Source organism: Microcaecilia unicolor, chromosome 1 (genome assembly GCF_901765095.1).
Source record: "Microcaecilia unicolor chromosome 1, aMicUni1.1, whole genome shotgun sequence".
In the NCBI taxonomy this organism is placed as follows: domain Eukaryota; kingdom Metazoa; phylum Chordata; class Amphibia; order Gymnophiona; family Siphonopidae; genus Microcaecilia; species Microcaecilia unicolor.
In genome coordinates, this window is record NC_044031.1 from 549,716,603 (window position 1) to 549,737,941 (window position 21,339).

Below are 21,339 nucleotides of genomic sequence, written 5' to 3' on the forward strand. Positions count from 1 at the left end.
TCTTCCCTCCTTTTGTCTCGCCCTCGTGTGACGTAAGTTCCGGAAGGGCGGGACACAGGGAGGGAAGAAGAGCCGAAGAGAAACGATGTTCTCTACTTCTGCGTTTCTGAGGTATTGGCTGTGTTAGTTCAATGGAGGGGCGTGGGGCGTTCTTAGAAAAGGGGGGGGAAGGCGGGTGGAGCGGCAAAGTTGTGGGCGGTGCGGTGACCTGGGTGGGGAAGTGAGCGAGCGACCTGGGGTGGTGGGTAGCAGCCAGAGGCTTCGGGGGAGGTTTTGAAGGAACGCGAAGGGAGGGCAGTAACAGGAAGGGACTCCGGGAGGGTGTTCAAATCGGAGGGACGGGTGATGTCGGTGGGAGGGGCATGAGGGGGGTTGAAGTGGGACGGATGGAGGAAGGGAGTGAAGTGTGTGGATGAGGAGGGTAGGGGGATGGGCGGGGCCTATGTCGGCGAGTGTAGTTGTGGTCATTAGTACCCGCCCTCGACGACGTAACGTTTTGACGTGAGGGCGGGGCACAGATACCTGATTGTTAAAAGTGGTTACAGAGCTTCGAACTTACGAACTCTGAAGCCACAAAGTCAGGTTTAGAACGTTGAGGGTGCGTTTTATGTGCAGATGGGGCGTGGCGGAGGGCGGGTCTATGAGTGAGGGTGAGTGGTCCTCATAGGTCATAGCCTAGCCTACTTAACAGTACAGGAGTTGAGTGCTTCACTGCCATGGTGTGAGCTTCAGAACGTTTGAGGTGGGTTTTATTTATATAGATTATTTATTGCATTTGTATCCCACATTCCCCCACCTATTTGCAGGCTCAATGTGGCTTAACTCTATGCCATCTTTATAAAATAGGTGCCTTTATTGGACTTAGGCACCATGCTATGTCTACATGTGTGTGTAAAAAGGTAAACACAGAATTTTCTCTGTGCTGACTTGGCTGAATTTTAAAAATGAAAATACTACTACTACTACTACTAACATTTCTAAAGCGCTACTAGGGTTACGCAGCACTGTACAATTTAAACATAGAAGGACAGTCCCTGCTCAGAGCTTACAATCTAAAATACCTTCATATATCCATCTTGATTACCCCAGGGAAACTCTGCACTTACATTTACATCTGTTCTTTGGTATGCACAGATTTTCAGGGTTAATTTAGGCACATATGCTTGAATTGTCAAAAGTCTGTATGCAAACCATTCCCCAACATCATCCCTGGGAATGTCTCTGTTCAGTCTAGCAGTACTTATGTGCATATATGTTGTATGTTCATAAGATTATTGGCATTCAATTTATAAAATCATTGGTCAGAAAACTCCTCAATTACACATATATAATGCAACAAATATGATCCATTGAGAATTGTTTCTAGACTACTGATTGGTTAAGTGTTTTCCTTTGGTTTGATTGGTTATCTGGTGTGTAAGGTATAACAGAAAATATGAAGGACTCTTTTTTTTCTTGACACTAAAACAGAGTATTGGGCAATGCATTAGCCAATATGGTAGACTGAATATTGGCTTGTCAGGAAGTGTATAGGAAATTGTATAGGAAATTGCCAGTCCCCCATAATAACACTCCTCCACAAAATTACGTTAAGAGGCTAGAGACTGCAGTGTATAGTATAGTGGTCATAGTTCAAGCAGGCAAAGAAGGACGGGGCCCAAACCCTAGAAAGGGAACAGAACAGGGAGGCCCAGAATAGGAAGAAATGGTCCTCCAGCCAGGTGGTTCCCAGGAAAGGCTGCAGTCTCTGAAGATGAGCCTGAGGAAGTGAACCACATCTCCATATATGTCTTCACTATCCCCCCTAATTCCATAAACTTGTTTCCAAAGTTACATGCTCAATTTATAGAATAGTGCCAGTTACACATGTAACTTAATTTAATAATTAGCTACTAATGGGTGTTAACCAATTATTGGCACTAATTGGCAGTAATTAACAGTTATATGCATAACTGTCCTTAGTATTCATGAAATTATGCAAAATCCATAGCATGCCAACTGCAAGGGGGCATGGACTTTGGAGGGGCATAGGGGGATCAAGAGCATGCCCAGAGCTTACTTGCATATGTTATAGAATACTAGCAGTTGCAAGTATTTACACCAGCCATGAGCTAGCATACGTGCTTGCGCCTAAATTTAGGCATATAACTGCAAACTTATGCTAGTATTCTGTAATGACGATTATACACATGTAGCTGCTCATATGGCATTCATATTTAGCGTGCAGCATCCCGGCGCCTATCTTTGCATGACCTGTAGAAAATTACCCTCTTACTCCCTAATTCTTTATATCGTGCTCAAAACTGTGCACACAAATTTGGGCACATGCCCAAATTGTGCACACAATGGAGGAGTGACCTAGTGGTTAGAGTGGTGGACTTTGGTCCTGGGGAACTGGGCTCGATTCCCACTGCAGGCACAGGCAGCTCCTTGTGACTCTGGGCAAGTCACTTAACCCTCCATTGCCCCATGTAAGCCGCATTGAGCCTGCCATGAGTGGGAAAGCGCTGGGTACAAATAAAAAATAAATAAATAATGAGCCAATTAGCACCAATAATTGGGTGCTAACAATTATCAGCACTAATTGGCAATAATTGGACTTAATGCGCACATCTTTATAGTCGCTGTTCTGTAAAGACATGCTTGTAACTTTTTCTACATGGGAGGGCCATGGGCAGGTCAGAGACATTTCTAGGGTTGGCATTCATTGTTATAGAATTTGGGAGATCCACTTTTAATTTAGGTGCAGAGATTTACACCAGGGTTCAGTTGATGTAAATTATTGCGCCTAAAATTTGGCACGGATCCCGATTCTAAGTGCTATTCTATAAACGGCACCCAACTTTGAGCACAGTTTATAGAATAGCGTTTAGCATGTTTTTTTTAGTGCCCAAATTTGGGCACCATTTATAAAATTAAGTCCTATGTGTGAATCCAGACTGAGAATAGAAGGCTGCTAAGGTAGCATGTTTTTTTCTTGGAGAGTTTGAACGTGTGTGGCCAGGCTAAGATTAGGCCTGGGTTAGAGAAAAGCTGTCTTTAATCTGCTGCATCTTGTGTTTGGGACTGGACAAGAAGCTAACGCTGGGAGGACTTTTCACTGACTTTATAAGCAATTACATTTGCAAGACAAGCTTGCCTGTTCAGTAAACAGGCCTCTGTATATTTTAATTTATAAAATATAGATTACTTGTTTAATTTCCATATCTTGTCCAGCTGTTCTGTAAAGGCTCAGCATTCAACCCTCGCTTATGCTATCACATGGCTCTTTAAAAAAAATTGGGGGCCCTTTTACCAAGCTACATTAGGCACTAACACATGCCTAAAGCATCAAAAAAGTGGAGTAGTACTAGACACGCTAGGGCATCTTGCGGTAACTTTGAAATCTATATGGGCTAACTGCATGCTAAAAAAAATTTCTAATTTTTAAGCGTTCACGCAGCAATCTTATAAATGGTCATGTGCTAATGGCAACATTAGCGCATGGCTATTAATGCAAAAAATAGAAAAAAAGACATTTTTATGGCTGCGGTAAAAGTGACCTTAGTGTGCGGGAAAGACCAACATAAGAGCATCCTAAGGTCTTTTTTTTACTACCTTTTAGTAAAAGGACCCCTTTATTTCCTGAAGCAGCAATATATAAAACATGGGTCTTCATTGATTGTTGTAGGTGGAATTGAGTTTAATCAAAACAAATAAAATGATAAGCAGTGTTGCAGTTTATGTCTGTAATTGAAGAGTTTTTGTGACCAGTGATTATACTTAGAACCCTATAAGCTGTTGGGCTTGTAGGTTTAAAAGGTTTCAAGGTATTTTCTCCAAATTAATTAGTCTGGAGGGCCTGATTTTCAGCCAGCAGCATTCAGCTGACCGCTGCTGGCATTATCCCCAGAAATTCAATTCCAGGCTATGTCTGGGCTCCAGCATTGAATTTCCAGGTATACGGAGCCATCTAAAACATAGCCAGTTAAGTGTGATTTTCAGCACCTAACTGGCTATGTTGAACCACATAAAGAGAAAACTGACTTTTATGCGGTCCCATTTATGCAGTTACTCTGGCCAGTTAAGTGCTAAGTATTGACACTTAACTAGCCAAGTGCTGACTCCATCCCTGGTACACCCCCCAAATAACTGGTTTCATGTTGGATGCTAACTAGACAATCTCAGCAATACTATCCACTTAACTGCTGCCTAATATGACCGGTTAGTCCCAAACAAGCAATTTAACCTACCAGGTGCAGTTTCTGGCTGGTTAAATCACTTTGAATGTCAACTCTTGGGTGCATAGTTGGGCAAATTTATTGTAATTATTAAAGCATTGTTTTACCATCAAAAATACTTGTAAAAATTACCCATCTGAAATGGGCTTTGACAACCATATATGCAGGTAATAGTACATGCATCATAACATTTTACCTCTATAAGGGGAGGTATTCCTGGGGGGGGGTGCGGTTGGGTTTGGAATTACATGTATGCTATGTGCACTTTAATTTTATTTATATTTATTGTTGCAATTACAATTCTGAGTAACACACTTGACCAGAAGTTCATCATAAGTATATACATAATTTAACTCAGAAAAATAATCTGCACAAGTTCATTGTGTCTAAATGTGTGCGGATAATTTTTAGAATGAAAGCACTTTCATTCTTTACTTTGAAAGTCTGACAAAGTGCATGGAGTGAAAATGTATGCGCTTGCGTTTCACCCTTGAAGACAAGTTATAAAATTACCCCCTAAATTTCCAGAGGCATTTTTGGAAGAATCAGGTGTGAATCTTAGTTGTGGAAATTGTATAACATGGTTCTTATTTTTAAAAGACTTCAAATGACCTTTTGGGAAGTATGAACTTCCCCTGAAATCACAGGTCAACAATCTTGGGATACTGCTAGATTTATCGCTCGCTCTGATCCCACAAATTCAAACAATCTTTAAAAATTGTCTCTGTCACCTGCGGCAGCTATGGAATCTCTCTCCATGTATTGAAAAGACGAGTCTCTCTACAGTAGTCTATGCCATGATAATGTCATGACTGGACTACTGTAATGCCCTGTATACTGGTCAAACAAAAAAAGAGTTTGCATCAGCTCCAACAAATTCAGAATGCTGCAGCATGACTGATAGAAAGCTTCAAGTGGCGTGACCACATCACACTCTTCCTGCAAAAACTACATTGGCTACCAGTACCTTACAGGGCTAATTAAAAAAAAAAATCATTTTTATTGATTCAAATGCAAGTACATAAAAACAAACATATCTGCAAGACAGAACCATCATTGTAACGATTTTCAATATAACAAAGCCCCCCCCCCCAACCACCCATACCTCCTCTCACCCCATGCTCCTCAAATCCAAGCTGTAACCCAAATTAGGCAAGAAATCCTTAATTAAGAAGACAACTGCAAGCCACTAGAGTTAGGAAATTCCAAAAGGGCTCCCAGCAAAATTGAAATTGATGACCAGGTGTGGAGTCCATCAAAGTAAACAAATGTCTCTCCACAGCAGCAAGTTGTAACATAGCCGATCGGCACTGTTGAAGGCTCCTCTTCAAGCCACTTTTGTAGGATACATTTCTTCCCCAGCAAAATAGAGCGTTCAACAAATCCCAAGAAACCCCTTGGCGATGGCCGTACGAGACCCACAGAATCAAACATAATAGCTGCTGGCCTCCACCGCTGCCGCCAAAGGTGACTCACATGTGATGATATAGATTTGCAAGAAGACATTATCCTCGGGCAACTCCAAAACATGTGGCCTAAAGTTGCCTTATCTTGTGAACACTTCAAACTGACATCATCAGGGCAGAGCTTGGCTAAAAAGGCTTTATGGGGGGGGATACATACAATCTCAACAGAAATTTACATTGCATTTCCCGTGCAAAGCATCTCTTGTAAGTGCCCCCCTATGAAGTACACATCTGTTAAATTGTTCTTCAGATAAGGAGATTCCCAGATCAGCATTCCATTTCCCCACATACTGTGCGTAATTAAGTTCAGGTACAAATTATTTAAGATATTTATGATAACATTTCAGAGGCACAAGAGATTGAGCAACTAACCAGTAGGCCTCTGTGAGGGATTCATGAGCAGACAAAGTAAGTGCCCCAGGTGGCAGCAAAGCCACATAGTGCCGCAGCTGACAATATTGAAATGGAGCTTGAGCCCCCAAATGATATTCCTCTTGTAGATCAGCTAAGGATTATATCTTACCGTAATCAGTAACCACATGCAAAAGATATATAACACCTCTATCAACCCAGTAATCGAAGACCACATCAGAAAATCCCGGAAGAAAGGCTGCATCCCTGACCAGGGGCAAAAAGGACGTGACCTGGGGGGTTCAATGTTAACATCTTTGCTGCCTTCCTCCAGACAGCCCACAATGGAGTATAAAAAAAGGGTGCAAGCACCATGGGATTCCAAATTAATAGATTTTGCATGCAAAAGATAACTAAAATGCCAGGGGCTACCTAGACCAATCTCCACTTCTTGCACAGAGAAAAAAGATGTACCTCTGAATGAGTCTGATATATGGCGCAGCCAAAGAAAATATGCAGAGGTCTAAAAGGCCCAAACCCCCTTTGTTGTTTGGTTTATATAAGACCGCCAAAGGCAAGCTTGGACACTTCCCCCTGCATAAAAAATGATGTAACAAGCAATCTATAGTTTTACCATGTGTATAAGAAAGTAAAACAGGTAACATCTGCAAAACATATAAACACCATGGTATGAGATGCATGTTATACAAAGCATTACAACCATACAGAGACAATGGGAAATTCTGCCACAATTGTAACTAATGGAATAAGTGAGACACCAGAGGATTAATATTCAAAGCATAAAGACTCTTCAAATCTTGGGGAATAATAATACCTAAGTAAGTGATGGCATCCAAGGCCCATTGCAATGGAAAGGGCCCCTCCATGCATGATTGACAGACCTCTGCCTGTAAGGGAAGGGCAACTGATTTCACTAAGTTAAAAGAAAACCAGAAAAAAAAACCAAATTCTGCAATTACACTAAGTACTCAGGCAAAGAATTAACTGGGTCTGCCAAGGTCAGCAATAAATCATCTGCATAGGCTAAAACTTTCAAGACATCCTTGCCTAAGCAGTGACCCTGTATGTCAACATCAATCTGCATCATGAGTAATAAGGGCTCTAAGTATAATGCAAATAAAAGGGGAGATAAAAGGCACCCCTGATGGGTGCCTCGCTCAATAGGAAACCTCTCCGTACACATCCCATTCACCAAAAGCGATGCCATCAGTGAGGTGTGCAACAACTGTATGGCCTCATAAAATCAGCCAGATATGCCAACATACCATAACACTTCGGATATATAAGACCAGTGGACCTGATCAAATGCTTTTTCAGTGTCCAGGTCCACCAGCAAACCCAGAACCCCATCCATCTGAGCATTTGACATTGCTAATAAAATTTTCATACCTTAACTACCGAATGATGCCTGGTAACAAAGCCCACTTAATGTTGTCCCATCAGCCTGGGCAATAAACATGATAAGCAAGAATATGAGCTAAAATTTTTATATCTACATTTAGTAATGAAATAGGTCGGTAAGATTCACACTGGGTGCCCAGCTTACCCGGTTTAGGGATTAGAGCAATCAATGCTTCATTATCATAAGGCGGAAAGTGGCCTTCACCTAAGCATACCTCAAAATGAGAATGTAAAGGAGCTATAATTTGTGGTGCTAGTAATTAAAAAAATTCCGGGGAAAAGTAATCCAGCCCAACCGCCTAATTCATTGTTGTATTTCTTTAGCTTGCAACAGAAGAAGGAGACCCTCCTGCTGCTCAGTCAATAATCTAGGTAGTCCTGAGTCCTCTAAATAGTCTTGGAAGTTGGAACTATGAACCAGACTGTTCACCCGGGGCTGCATAGAATGATATAAAATGTTGAAAAACTTTGGTGGCAATTTCAGAACTTTTATTAAGGATATGGCTGGAAGGTGAATGCAATACAGGAATATACCGGGAACCATAATGATTTTTAGTAAGCTGGGCTAATAATTTTCCCGGTCTAGTCCCAAATTTAAAAAATTAGAATTTCTGAAAAATAATATCTTCTTTGTCCGCTCATGAATCAGTGAATTAAGGGCAGCTTGAGTGGCCAAAAAGGCTTCACATGAGGCTTGAGTAGGTGCCTGGACAAGTAACTTCTTTTCTAACGTGAGTTTATGCTCCAAATGTAAAATACCTTGTGCTACTTTTTTGTTACGTGCAGCCATATAGGCCAAAATGTCTCCCCTGAGTATTACTTTGGCCATGGCCCAAAAGAGCAGTGGATCATCTGAATGCTGTGAATTAAAGGCCACATACATCTGCCACTTCTCAGAGAAAGGCGGTATATCACATCCCATTTCCCTTTTCTTTTAGCCAGTTTTTAATCCACTATAGGACATTGCCTTTTGTTCCATGACTTTCTAATTTCCTCAGGAGTCTTTCATGAGGTTCTTTGTCAAATGCCTTTTGAAATTCCAGGTACACAATATCGACTGTCTCTCCTTTATCTGGGTCTAAATTAGCTCATAGTGGACAATGAGTGGAGGAGTGGCCTAGTGGTTAGGGTGGTGGACTTTGGTCCAGGGGAACTGAGGAACTGAGTTCGATTCCCGGCACAGGCAGCTCCTTGTGACTCTGGGCAAGTCACTTAACCCTCCATTGCCCACCGCATTGAGCCTGCCATGAGTGGGAAAGCGCAGGGTACAAATGTAACAAAAAATAAAATAAATAAAAATGTTTAAAGCAAAAACACTGACCACATGGGGTGATTATTGACCAATCAATTGTAAATTCAGCTACAGAATTTATAAGTTATATGTTTGTCAATAGCAGAAATAACTTTAAAGAGATAAGAAATCCATTTAAAGTTATATGTATATTTTCATTGTGTTAAGCTAGTCTATAAAAAGGTATCACCTTATTTCCTTTCTTTTGTTTTATTTCTGTTTATTAAATGTATTTCTGTTTATTAGATGTATAAATGAATGCACATAAATTATAGTATTATATAATTTATGCGTGTACCTGTGCACTCCCCCCACCCTTTGATCAAACTCTACTCATGCATATGCCCACTAGCAAAGTAGCTTATTAAAACATGAGGCATGCTTTTCCGCTTGTTGGTATTCTGTAAGAGGTCTTGTATACACATATGTGCCCACTAAGGTACGTAAGTAACTAGACTACCACCATTTACATGTCTAAAACTAGTCAACTCCTCAGTGTTTTACAATGTATGCTTATGTTTATGTTTATTAAGTAATTTGCAATACCACTCATCATCCAGTGGCAACAGTGCAGTTTACAAAACCTAACAATTTTGAGAAGGAGAAAGGAACTGTAAAATTAGATACGATAGAGAGAGAGAGGTAGTACAAAAAAAAGGAGAACATGAGAGAGAGAGGTAGTATAAGAAAAAGAGAACATGAGAAAATGGATAACACATGGCTGCCCGTGCCTCCATCTCCAGTTACTTCACATCTGCTGCCCCAGGGAAGGCAAGGGAAAACAAATGCATCTTCAGGGCAGCCTTAAATTTCTTGAAAGATAGTTCTGCATAACCTGAGGCCCTCATGATCAAAAGCAAACTCTGGCGCTAGAGGCTGTTAACGCCATACTAGCGCCAGAGTTTGCAGCCGATCCATGATCAGAGCCCTCGAGCGCCTGAAACAGCGCACTCGAGGGCTCTCAGCGCAAGTAGCATGCAAATGCATGCTAAACAGGGCTTCTAGCGCAATTAGCTTGCAAATGCATGCTAATTGGCGCTTAACGCATTCATCCCCAATGATCAGCGACCAGCGCGCCAAAGATTGGGTCGCTGGCCGCAGCAAAATCAATGCCAGCTCCGAGCTGGCGTTAGATTTTGCGGATCATTGGGGAGGAATGGTGAGCCCTGTCCAGCATGCAGTTGCATGCTGGCAGGCCCCCCTTCCCCCCCAAGGCAAACGCGAACAGGGGGGCTGGAGGTCCGGTGGACCTCCGGTCCCCCCGACGATCCCCCCCCCATATTCACGGAGGGCTGGAGATCTGGTGGGTCTCCAGCCCCCGGAACCCCAGAAATCGTTGATTGGCCGCCTCCGGCCAAAGGATCTCCTACTGTGACCCATCGACGAGGGGGGGGTGGGGGCTGGAGGTCCGGTGGACTTCCAGCCCACCCCAAATCCTCCCCCCAGCGTTGTCCTTAGATTCCCTGGTGGTCCGTGGTGTGCTGTGACGTCGTGCCGGCCCCCCTCCCGGCCCCCTACCTTTTGTTGGAGGAGGGACGCAGCCTGCCTGCCTCCCTCCTCTTCCAGTCAATCGACGCCCAAAATGGTGGCGCCCAGCACCGCCCACTGCATCCTGGGATGCACTGAGCGGGCTACAGACCATGTAAGGGAGCGATTCCCTTACATGGTCTGTAGCCCCGCCCAGCGCATCCCAGGATGCAATTGGCGGGGCTGGGCGCCGCCATTTTGTGCCTCGACTGACTGGAAGAGGAGTGAGGCAGGCAGGCTGCGTCCCTCCTCCAACAAAAGGTAGGGGGGCCGGGAGGGGGCCGGCACGACGTCACAGCACACCACGGACCACCAGGAAAACTAAGGACAACGCTTGGGGGAGGATCACAGTAGGAGATCCTTTGGCCAGAGGCGGCCAATCAACGATTTCTGGGGGTTTCGGGGGCTGGAGACCCACCGATCCTCCAGCCCCCCCCCCCCTCCCGTCGGGGGGGGGGTGGAAGAGGGTTTGCCGCCGGCGGCCACGACGTTTTCTGGGGGTTTGGGGGGGGGGCCTCGTTGTTCGGGCCTCGGGGCAGGCTGTTTGACAGGTTTGGGCTTTTGACAGCCCAGACCTGTCAAACAAGTGCGGGAGGATTGTGCTGAGCGCATGCTCGGCACAATTCTCCTGCACTTTAAACATGATAAAGATAATAGCGCTTCTTAGATTTGCATGCATTATCTTTGATCATCGATGCAGAAAAGCCCTGCGCTGTCCCAGCGCTATTTTTAGGGCGCTGTTTGGAACAGCGCAGGGCTTTTGATCATCTGCCCTTGAGAGAGGGAGAGTGTTCCAGAGTGCAGGTGCAAGATAGAAAAAAGCGCTTTATCTTGTAGAGGTGAATTGTGAGCAGAAGACCAACAGAATATGTAAGGGTGTAATGGTGGTTGCCAAGTACTGCGGTGGACTCTGTGCGAAGAGCTCTGTGTATCAGAGTCAAGATTTTATGATTTATCCTAGATTTGACTGGAACCAGTGGTATCAGATAAATGAAGATGTAATATGGTTGAAACACTTTGTGCAAGATAGTAGTCTGATAGCTGTATTTTGAATAGATTGAAACCTTTTAAGAAAGGCGGTGTGTAGGCCAGCATAGATTGGATTGTAATAGTGGAGTCTTGATGTAACTAAAGCATAGATTAGAGTAGCACAAGCTGAGACATCAGTATGATTGCAGATTGAGCAAATGAAGCGAGGGCATTAAAACAATTACCCCCTGATTCTATAAAAGTTGCCAAAAATTGTGTGCATAAATTTGGGCACACGTCCAATTTGTGCATGCAATTTAAATAACAAGCTAATTAATTCCAATAATTGGCTTTTTAACAAGCAATTATTGGCACTATTTAGATTTAATTGGCATTCACACGTGATCTGAAAAAGGGGGCGTAGAAATCGAAACGTCATAGGAGTGATGGGGGCATTCCTAAAATTGATGAGCGTTGTTATAGACTAACAGGGATGTGCCTAATGTACATTTGCACCACATTTCAGTTGGTGCAAATGGATGCACCTAAAGTTAGGTGTGATTCCCGGGCATAAATGCTACTCTATAAACCGTGCCTAACTTTAAGCGCAACTTACGGTATAGTGTGTGTGTGTGTGTGTGTGTGGAGGGGGGTTATGCAATATATAGAATCTAGCCCTTAGTGGATGGTAACATGACATGTTAACTGTTTACTGAGCTCAATATAAACATTTAAAATGCATTAGAACCTACTGTAAATGAATGAATGTTCTGCATCTTGTATTATTTTTATTTATGTGCAGTTTTAACAAAATTAAAGAGTGAGTCTTAGGGTTCTTTGAAAGGGCTAGTTATTTGAAACTTGCCGTTCAAAGTTGCTACAAATTCTAAGAATATTAACAGGCCAGCACTGTATGGTATACACATTGATTAAAGGGGGGTTTTTGGGGTTTCAGCTTCTTTTACATTTATAGTACATTAGTTCCATATCACTCTCAGTACCTGACTGTCTTTTGGCATTAGAATATAATAAAATTATTTCTCCAAGGACAAGCAGGCCTATAATTCTCACAGATGGGTAATGCGGGTCCGTGTTGTCGGTCCGGAGCTCATAACAAGCTTAAAAATAGGTCTTTGAGCATGAGATGCACTCTATCGTGCATGCACGAGTGCCTTCCTGTCCACTGCGAAAGCGCGGACCAGAAGTTTTCTTTTTTTTCCACAATGAGGAGAGGACATATCATTATCCACGTCTCACAGCTGGTTTGGTTGATCTTTTTGTGCCTTCCTTTTTTCCCTTTTCTCTTTTTTGGTGCTCTTCCTTTTGTTTAGCACCATTGAGTCATTTGATTTGACAAATGGCTGTTTTTCCTATCATGTCATCGAAGGTTCCTAGTGGCTTTAAGTGCTGCACTTGGTGCAACAGGACCATCTCTGGCAAGGACACCCTTTCTTGGTGTCTACAGTGTTTTAGGGCATGATCATACCCCTGCAAACTGTATTCTCTGTCTTCATATGAAGAAGAGAACGCAGTTGGCCAGAGAGGCAAAGAGATAAAAGATTTTGGGTGTCAGTGTCGGTGTCAGTGTCTTCAACGTCACATCGGCATCAGGTGTGTCGGTCCATATGGCTGTGAGACCCTTGCACACTGGGAATGACCGTTCATCGAGTGGGTCTCCACCTTCCTCGACACCGGCTCCTATGCAGGCCCCCCGGGACTGATCACGTCAAACCTGACCCTGAGAGGACTCAACGTAGTCCTCTTCGGCACTGGGGAGTATCAATGCCAGCCATCGGAAGAAGCATCAGCATCAATCGCCCTTGATGCATGGTGCCAGGAGCTCTGAGGCACCGAGGATTTCACCAGTCTTTGAGAAGCGTCCTGCGCAGGAGAACCGCTTTCCCTCTATACAGGAGATGCTGATGCATGGGTCTTCACATTCCAGGACTAGGCACCCACTTTGACCCCACAGATTCAGCAGCCTGCTTCTACGTCGGCACCCTAGCCTTTCCCAATGTCAGCCATCGATGAGCGTCTCTGGCAGGGGCGTAGCCACGGGTGGGTTCAGGCCCACCCAGCAGTGGAGCACCTTCATCAGAAGTACACCTGTTCTTCTTTCTTCTTGACAAGCCAAGAAACCTAAGGCAGCAGACCCCACCCCCTGCACTTGTCCCTCGCCCTCCGATTGGTGCAGCGAGCAGCCTATGCTAATACGCTTGGACCTTCTTGCACCTGCCCGTGGCAGCGTCGTGAGCCGCTCTCAGGTTCAGCATGTGGCGGAATGTGAAGCGGTGCAAATGAGGTGCGCGCGCGCTGCCCCGAAACAGAGGATACCCCGCTCTTTCCTGGTGAAGAAGCCGGCGAGGAGCCACCGGGTCCCCAACTATGATCAGCTGGAAACCGAGAAAGGTAAATGGAGGGAGAGTCGCAAAGTCGGGCTGAGCAGCTGCAGCCTCTCCCCGGGAGCCTCCTTAGCGTTTCTCGAGCGGGCGGGGGAGGAGCTCGGGCTTGTGTGGGAAAACTGTGGGGACTTTCCCCCCTCTTGGGAGCCAACTTTTCAGAATGATTGGGGGGTGCCCACCCAGTTTGGGCTCAGGCCCACCCAGAATACTGTGGCTATGCTACTGGTCTCTGGACCTTGCTCCATGAGCTTTTGACAGGGCTCTTATAGAGTTCATCACTGTCTGGGGTGCTTGTGCCAACCACACCTCTTGCTGCAGTCTCGCATGGCCATCAGCCTGTGGTGAGGTCTCCAATGCTGATGCCACTTGAGGTCTTGGCATCGACTGCCACCTGTGTTGGCACACCCTTGACATTGGTGGAGGAATCTTTGCCAGAGTTGAGGCCGGAGCCAACCCCTTCGACACCCCTCATGGGGTCATGATACCTCTATGTCAAGGCAGACTCAGCCTCAGTCCTTCTATGAGAAAATCTTGGTTGACACCAATGAGAAGCACTCATGGGACTCAGAAGAGGTACTTCTTGAAAGAGGATTCCTACGGCATCCCATCTGATCCCTCCCCTCTACAGGAAAGGAGGAAGTCTCAACCTGAGAGCCTTTCCTTCCCCTCTTTTGTAAAGGAGATGGTGGCTGCCATCCTAATTCCTTTGGAAGTGGAGAACGAGACAAGGGCTAAGATGTTCAAGGTCCTGGACTACAAATCTTCTCCTAGAGAGGTTATGACAGTTCCGCTTCACAAGATCTTAGGGGACATTCAAGTGAAGAACTGGGAGTCCCCTCTGTCAGTCACTTTCCTTCCCAAGAACATTGACACCATGTACTGGATTCAGTCTTCCCCTGGGTTTGATAGGTCTCAGTTGCCTCGTCATTCTGTGTTGGTTGAATCCTCACTCAAAAGAGCCAGAATTTATAGGGACTATGTTTTGGTGCCCCCTGGCAGAGAAGCTAGAACCCTGGATTCTTTTGGGTCGAAGATATATCAGACCTCCATGCTCATCTCCTGTTTTCAGTTGTACCTACTCTGCACAAGCCTATACTTGCAGTCCTTAGTGTGAAGTATGTTTAATTTAGCAGACTCTCTCCCACTGGAGCAGGCTGAATCTATTTCCCTGCTGGTCAAGCAGCAGAAACCATGTCGTAAGTTCTTGGCCAGGGCACCTACGACACTTTTGAGTTCCTACCTAAGGTTGTGTTGGAGTTCCATCTTAATCAGTCGATTGTCTTGCCAACATTCTTCCCCAGACCTCATGCCCATTCTGGCGAAAGCGTACTGCACACCTTGGACTGCAAGCAAGCATTGGCCTTTTACTTGGCGCGGACTAGGCGCTACAGACAGTCCACCCAACTTTTTGTTTCTTTTGACCCCAATAAGATGGGGGTTGCCATTGTTAGAAATGCACTATTTCCAGTTGGCTGGCAGATTACATTTCTTCACTTATGCCCAAACTGGACTGACCCTTGAGGGTCATGTCAGGGCTCACAATGTTAGAGCCATGGCTGCGTTGGTAGCCCACTTAAGGTCAGCCTCTGTTGAAAAATTTGCAAAGACTGCAATGTGGTCTTCAGTCCACACATTAACATCTCATAACTGCCTTGAGCAGGATACCCGATGCAACAGTCGGTTTGGACAGGATAGTGCTGCAGAATTGTTTGGGGTCTAGAGTCCAACTCCACCTTCCTAGGCCCATTTTGTTTTGTTCCAGGCTGCAGAAGATACTTACCTGTAGCAGGTATTCTCCAAGGCCTTATATTCTACATACCCTCCCACCTCCCCTTTGAGTTGTCTCCTTTTATTATGCTTTATATTGTATTGCTGGTCCCACTCTCTCACGGCGGGTGGGAAGGCACTCGCACATGCACAATGGAGCATGTTTCGCTGTCAAAGACCTGTTTTTAAAGCCTATTACAAGCTATGCACTGGCAATACGGACCCGTGTTACCCTTTATGAGAATATAATGCCTACTCTCCTCGGAAAATACCTGCTTACAGGTAAGTACCTTCTCTATATTTGAGAAGTATGTTGTATATTTCAGAAAAACAAACTACTGCTAAACTGTTATTTAAATTATACATTCCTGTAATCAACCTGTTGATTAATATTGATATGGTCTCATCTTTTCCTTTTTTTTTTTTTTTTTTTTAAAGTGCATGCATTTACCAGTCAGTGCAATATTCAGCATCTGCCCAGTTGGAGAGCAAACCACTGCAAACTGTAGTTCCATTCCTTGCTGGGACCTGGTATGCAACACCAGTGAATCAGTATCAGAATCATCCTCTCTTCAAAAGCAAATTCTATTAAGCTTCTGTGCTGGTGCTGACAAGGACAGTTCTGAGTGCTGGAGCCTACCAGCTGTTGTTAGACCAGAGTGTCCCAGACAGAGTGTGTCAGTGCCCATTGAGAACTGCAGTGAAAGTGAACTCTGCACCAGGTATGTTGAGCACACATTCATACAATGCAACTAAAAGTTTACTTAAACTTTCATAGTCTAGAATTAAACACCCTGAAGTGAAGGACAGAGGCACATGTCTGCTTATGTAGAAACAGGTCTTAGATTTACTTTTTTTTCAATTAAAACAAAACAGTGTTTGCTGATTTGAACACTTGTAAAAATGATCAGATTTCATGATCATGTAATACTTGTCCAATTTTAACATTGCACAAGAGGGCATTGCTCTTGGAGGGAATACACAATTCCATCTGGCAGCTTTGAATGTAACGGAGATAGAGACTTAGAGGCATATTTTCAAAGCACTTTGGGAGGCTAAGTTCCATAGGCTTCTATGGAACTTTGGGAGGCTAAGTGCTTTGAAAATGAGCTTGTTAGGGTTCCATATAAGGGTCAATACAGAGATGTTGCCATTAGCGTTTTAAAAAATTAGCACACGAGCACTTGCTGACACCTGTTATTAGGTGATAAGGGCTCACATGCTAATCCTGCGCTAATCAGTTAGCAAACAGCAATGTAACTACACTAACTGATTAGCTCAAAAGCGCACACTAACCATTCCCAGACAATGCCCCCTCTGTGATAAAATTAAAAAATACTTTTAACACGTAGTTTGCATACGCAGATCAGGAAATTACTGCTGACTACCTATGCGCGTCCCGTGGTAAGCCATTTTAAGCTGTAGTAAGAGCATACTAGTGCTTACCACAGCTTAGTAAAAAGACCCCTAACTTCCTTAAATATTCCACTCTAAAATGTTTGGGCAATAATGTGCTGGTAATATCTTCATTACTATTGGATGATTTTTTTTTTCCTTTTCCTTTATTTTTCATGTTTCAAATGGTTCCCATCCCCCTAAATATTAGAGGACTTGAACTATGTAAAAAGATTATTAATGAGATTATTTATCCCTTTCTTTTTTTTTCTTCTTTTGTAATAGAGAGATGTAAATGTTTTTGCTTTACCTAGCTGTTCTGTACAAGTACATTTTGCTGTTTGATATTCTTATTCATAAATAAAAAATTTTTTTAATGCTTAGGGGCCCTTTTACTAAGCTACATAGGCACATATGTGTGCCCTACGCTTGTCTGTTTTGAACTACTGCCTGGCTACCGCGTAGCCCAGGCGGGTAATTTCATTTTTTAGGTGCGTCCACTAAGCGTACCGGAAATTTTCCGGCGTGCAGCATTAACCGGGCAGTAATCGTCATTGTATGCACGTAGACCATTACTGCCTGGTTAACGTGTGAGACCTTACTGCTAGGTCAATGATTGGCGGTAAGGTCTCAGGCCCAAAATGGACATGTGCCAATTTAAATTTTGCCACACATCCATTTTTGGCCAAAAAAGCGCCTTTTTTGCAGGTGTGCTGAAAAATGGACCTGCGCGCGTCCAATACACACGTCTACACTAGTGCAGGCCATTTTAGGCACATCTTAGTAAAAGGACCCCTTAGACCAGGTATGTTGTAGAAAATACCTTCAGTTCTTACATATGGGGAGTAATTTCACAACAGAATGCCTATACAAGATATCCAAAAAGCTGCCTATTTTGTAAAGGGGGAAATGGGACTTGATATACCGCCTTTCTGAGGTTTTTGCAACTACATTCAAAGCAGTTTACATATATTCAGGTACTTATTTTGTACCAGGGCCAATGGAGGGTTAAGTGACTTACCCAGAGTCACAAGGAGCTGCAGTAGGCATTGAACTCAGTTCCCCAGGATCAAAGTCCACTGCACTAACCACTAGGCCACTCCTCCACTCCAAAGGCAACTTAGGCCCTTATGTGCTTGTACAATGACTCCCAGCAGCATACAAATTCTGTCGCAAAAATGTCCACTGTTTTGAAGAAGGTATAAATGTGCATGTACACAATACACATGGACGTTCAACTCCACCCAAACTGTACCCTCAGGAATGTGCACAGAATGTGCCTCAGATAGCTAGATACACTAAGTCTCAAGCAACTTTCAGATTTTCTGGTATTTTTTTGTATTAAACTGATTTTGAGTGTGCCAACATTTTTAAGGTGCATTAACGAATGCCCATCCGTACTATATACCTGGATCATGTAAAAGTAGGCACAGTGTTACAGTATGTCTACCTTTTACACATGTGCATATCTGCATCCAGTTTTATAAGAACCAGTTTTCAGCATGTAAAAAACATACGTTATTAACAGAAAAAGCTTTATAAAATGTCCTCATAATGGACAATTTTTGAACCACCTCTACAATTTGCAGCCCTGTGGGTACTTTGTATTTGTGGAATTGTAAGTGAATTTTGAAAGGGAAACTTCCCATAGGGTTCAGCAAGAAAACGAGGTTAATTGCCAGCTTATAAACTGGATCCCCAAGGCACAGGTAGATGAAGTGGCATTCTCAAATGATCTGTAATCCTATCCCTTTTTGCTCTTCCCATGTTTCTCAACTGTGTGCCATATGGAGTATAATTTTGTAACAGACTAAACAGTTTTCTAAGATAAAGAATGTGCATACCTTCTTTTTGGAAATCACCCTACAAAAAGTACACATGTACAGTCATACCTGCTCTTTGGTATGCTTAAATTTCCCATTGTATTTTGCGTTTGTAAGTGCATATTTTATACATCGCGTGCATAATTCCGCACCTAGGAATGCCTCCACCCAGATGATTAATGTTCTAGCATTCTCTGTAGCTGTGTCTTAAATTATTTTTACCTTTTGTAGGCACATCCTTAGAGGAGGTAGTATTTGCAATCTGAGGTACATACAAAATGGAAGTAATTTTATAAGCCTTTCAGATATGTAAAACGCATTTATATGCAGAAATAGGCATTTATATAGCTATTTTGCATATATATATATATATATATGAGCTACTTGTGCATGCTTTTACCTGAAATAAGGGTAAGTGTTCTTGGAGGCAAAGTGTGGACGGGGTTTGCACTTATGCATGTATTATAAAATAGCACTTTACATTAATACAGAGAAGAGAATAACATTAGAAAGAGTTTTTATTTTGAAACCAGGTTTCCAAAACTACTCGTATTGTTTTGCTCCATTCCACTGCTCACTGAAATAAGAAGTGACTTCTAGGAATTCCAAATAGTTACCTTTTGAAAATTATAGGGTGTGTGAGTCATTAACTATCTGCATATTTTGCAACTCCATATGCTATTGAAAATTGCTGTCTTCAGGTGACCAAAAAACCCAGTTAACCACTCAACTTACCTTGAAAAGCACAACATGAACCCTGTCTGAATGTTTAGTAAACATTTTTTTACAAAAGTCTTTGAAGTCCATGAAAAGTAATTGAAAATCTCAGAAATGAAAGAATTATAACTTGTAACATATCAAAAAAATATGGTTTATAGCCCTCAGAAATCTGTATTTTTCTATTTTAGAGCTGTAATACTAACCTATCAAGAATATCTAGGAGTTACATTTCTGACCCTTACTGAAGACCCCAGCCCTCGAATTATTATCCACAACAGATGCCCAGTCACACTGCTTATGAAAGAAAATATCAGAGGTAAAGATTTTAGTACCTAAATGTTGTAATCGAAAATCACTGAAAGTTTAGAACAATTTCCCCTTCCTTTATAAGCATTTGATTGCATCAGGTTTTTTTCCAATGAGAAACAACCATCTAAGTGGATTTGCAGACGAATGGGCAGCCCTCCTGTACCTTAGTGTGGTGCCCTGGTGGTCTAGTGAGCTCTTCGGGGCAGGAAAGAGCCCTCTCTTTCCTGCCCGGTGAGTCTGCAGACTGTCTTGCTTCAGGCACCACTTCAAAATGGCTGCTGAGAGTTCAAGCGATGGCCTCATGAGACTTCTGCAGGAGTCTGCAAGGTCACATTTTGGGAATGTGGCAGAAGGAATCGTCAGGAGGCGAGAAAATCAAGTAAGATAACGTAAGTGGTAGCTCCAGCCATGTGATTACCCCTTTGCAGTTACATACTAAAGTTGCGCACGCAAATTTGACAGTGTGGCCAAATTGTTCGTGTAACATAATTGATTAACAAGCCAATCGATGCCAATAATTGGCCAATAACAAGCAATCGATGCCATAATTGGATAACAAGCAATTAGCAATACTAATTGGCACTAATTAGAATTTACACGTACAACTTTCTAAGCAATTCTGTAAAGTGCCCGCGCATAAATTCTAATGTGGAGATCTCAAATGGGGTTGTGGCCATGAGAGGGACATGGGTGGGTCATGGGCATTCCTAAAAATTAAACGCATTGTTATAGAAATACCCGATAGGCACAGGTATTTACACCAGGTTTTAGTTGGCGTAAATGGTCGTCCTAAATTTTAGTCAAGGGGTTGCGTGCTACACATATTCTGTAAACCATGCCTAACTTTAGTGCCCTTGCAGTGTAGCACTTAGGTAGTTTGCTGTCACTTATGCTAGCAAGTGTTAACTTACCTGTAAAAGTGCTGGTATTCTGTACATTTAAACACGCAAGTGGTGCATAAATACAGGCACCTTATAGAATTGCCCTTTGCATGAGTACAGAAGAAACCCACATATGAATAAGACACTGTATAATTGTAAAGCTCTATATAAATCAAAATGTTGTGCCATTATGAGCTGAATTTAAAATGTGTTTTATTATTACAGACACTCCAAAGTTTGAAGTTTTTTGCAGGAAGATTCAGGCTGAATGTTCGGTGCATCACGAGCTTTATCATCAAATCTCAACTTCCCAGATTGAAAACTAAGGATTCATTACCCAGCATCCTTCTAAAAGTGCTATCCTCAGATGAATCATTAACTGAGTGGAGTGATTTTGTGGATATTAATAGCCACGGGACACAGGTATGTATCATTGAATTGTATAGTACTTCTAGATATACAAAACACCAGACCAAATCTATAATTCTGTTTGTAAGATGCAAGACAAATGAAATCTGTAATCTGCACAACACAAGATAAATGTTTGTGTCAAAAACTTCCAATGAGTATTTGTTTCATTTCACGTATTATTTCTGTAGCTTTGTTTTGCGATCTCTCAAAACTTGATATGCAATTATCAGAATACTACCAGAATTTTGAGGAAAAGTGAAATTTGAACCAAAATGCATGGTTCACCAAATAATTGAAACAACTGAGTTGATAAATGTCAATAACGAAGAATAGATTAGGTTTCATCCATGTACATGTGTGTGGTGGTGGGGGGGGGGGGGGGGGG

The 21,339-nt window shown here is 43.0% G+C and overlaps 1 protein-coding gene across 1 annotated transcript in view; it reads left to right on the forward strand.

The window, feature by feature from the left end:
• Positions 1 to 21,339, forward strand: part of VPS13B (vacuolar protein sorting 13 homolog B) — a 1,674,799-nt gene that overhangs the window by 1,531,689 nt on the left and 121,771 nt on the right. The window contains 2 exon segments of the mRNA XM_030217225.1: positions 15,854 to 16,137; positions 19,542 to 19,669. Of these exon segments, the coding sequence (XP_030073085.1) occupies positions 15,854 to 16,137; positions 19,542 to 19,669 (412 nt within the window).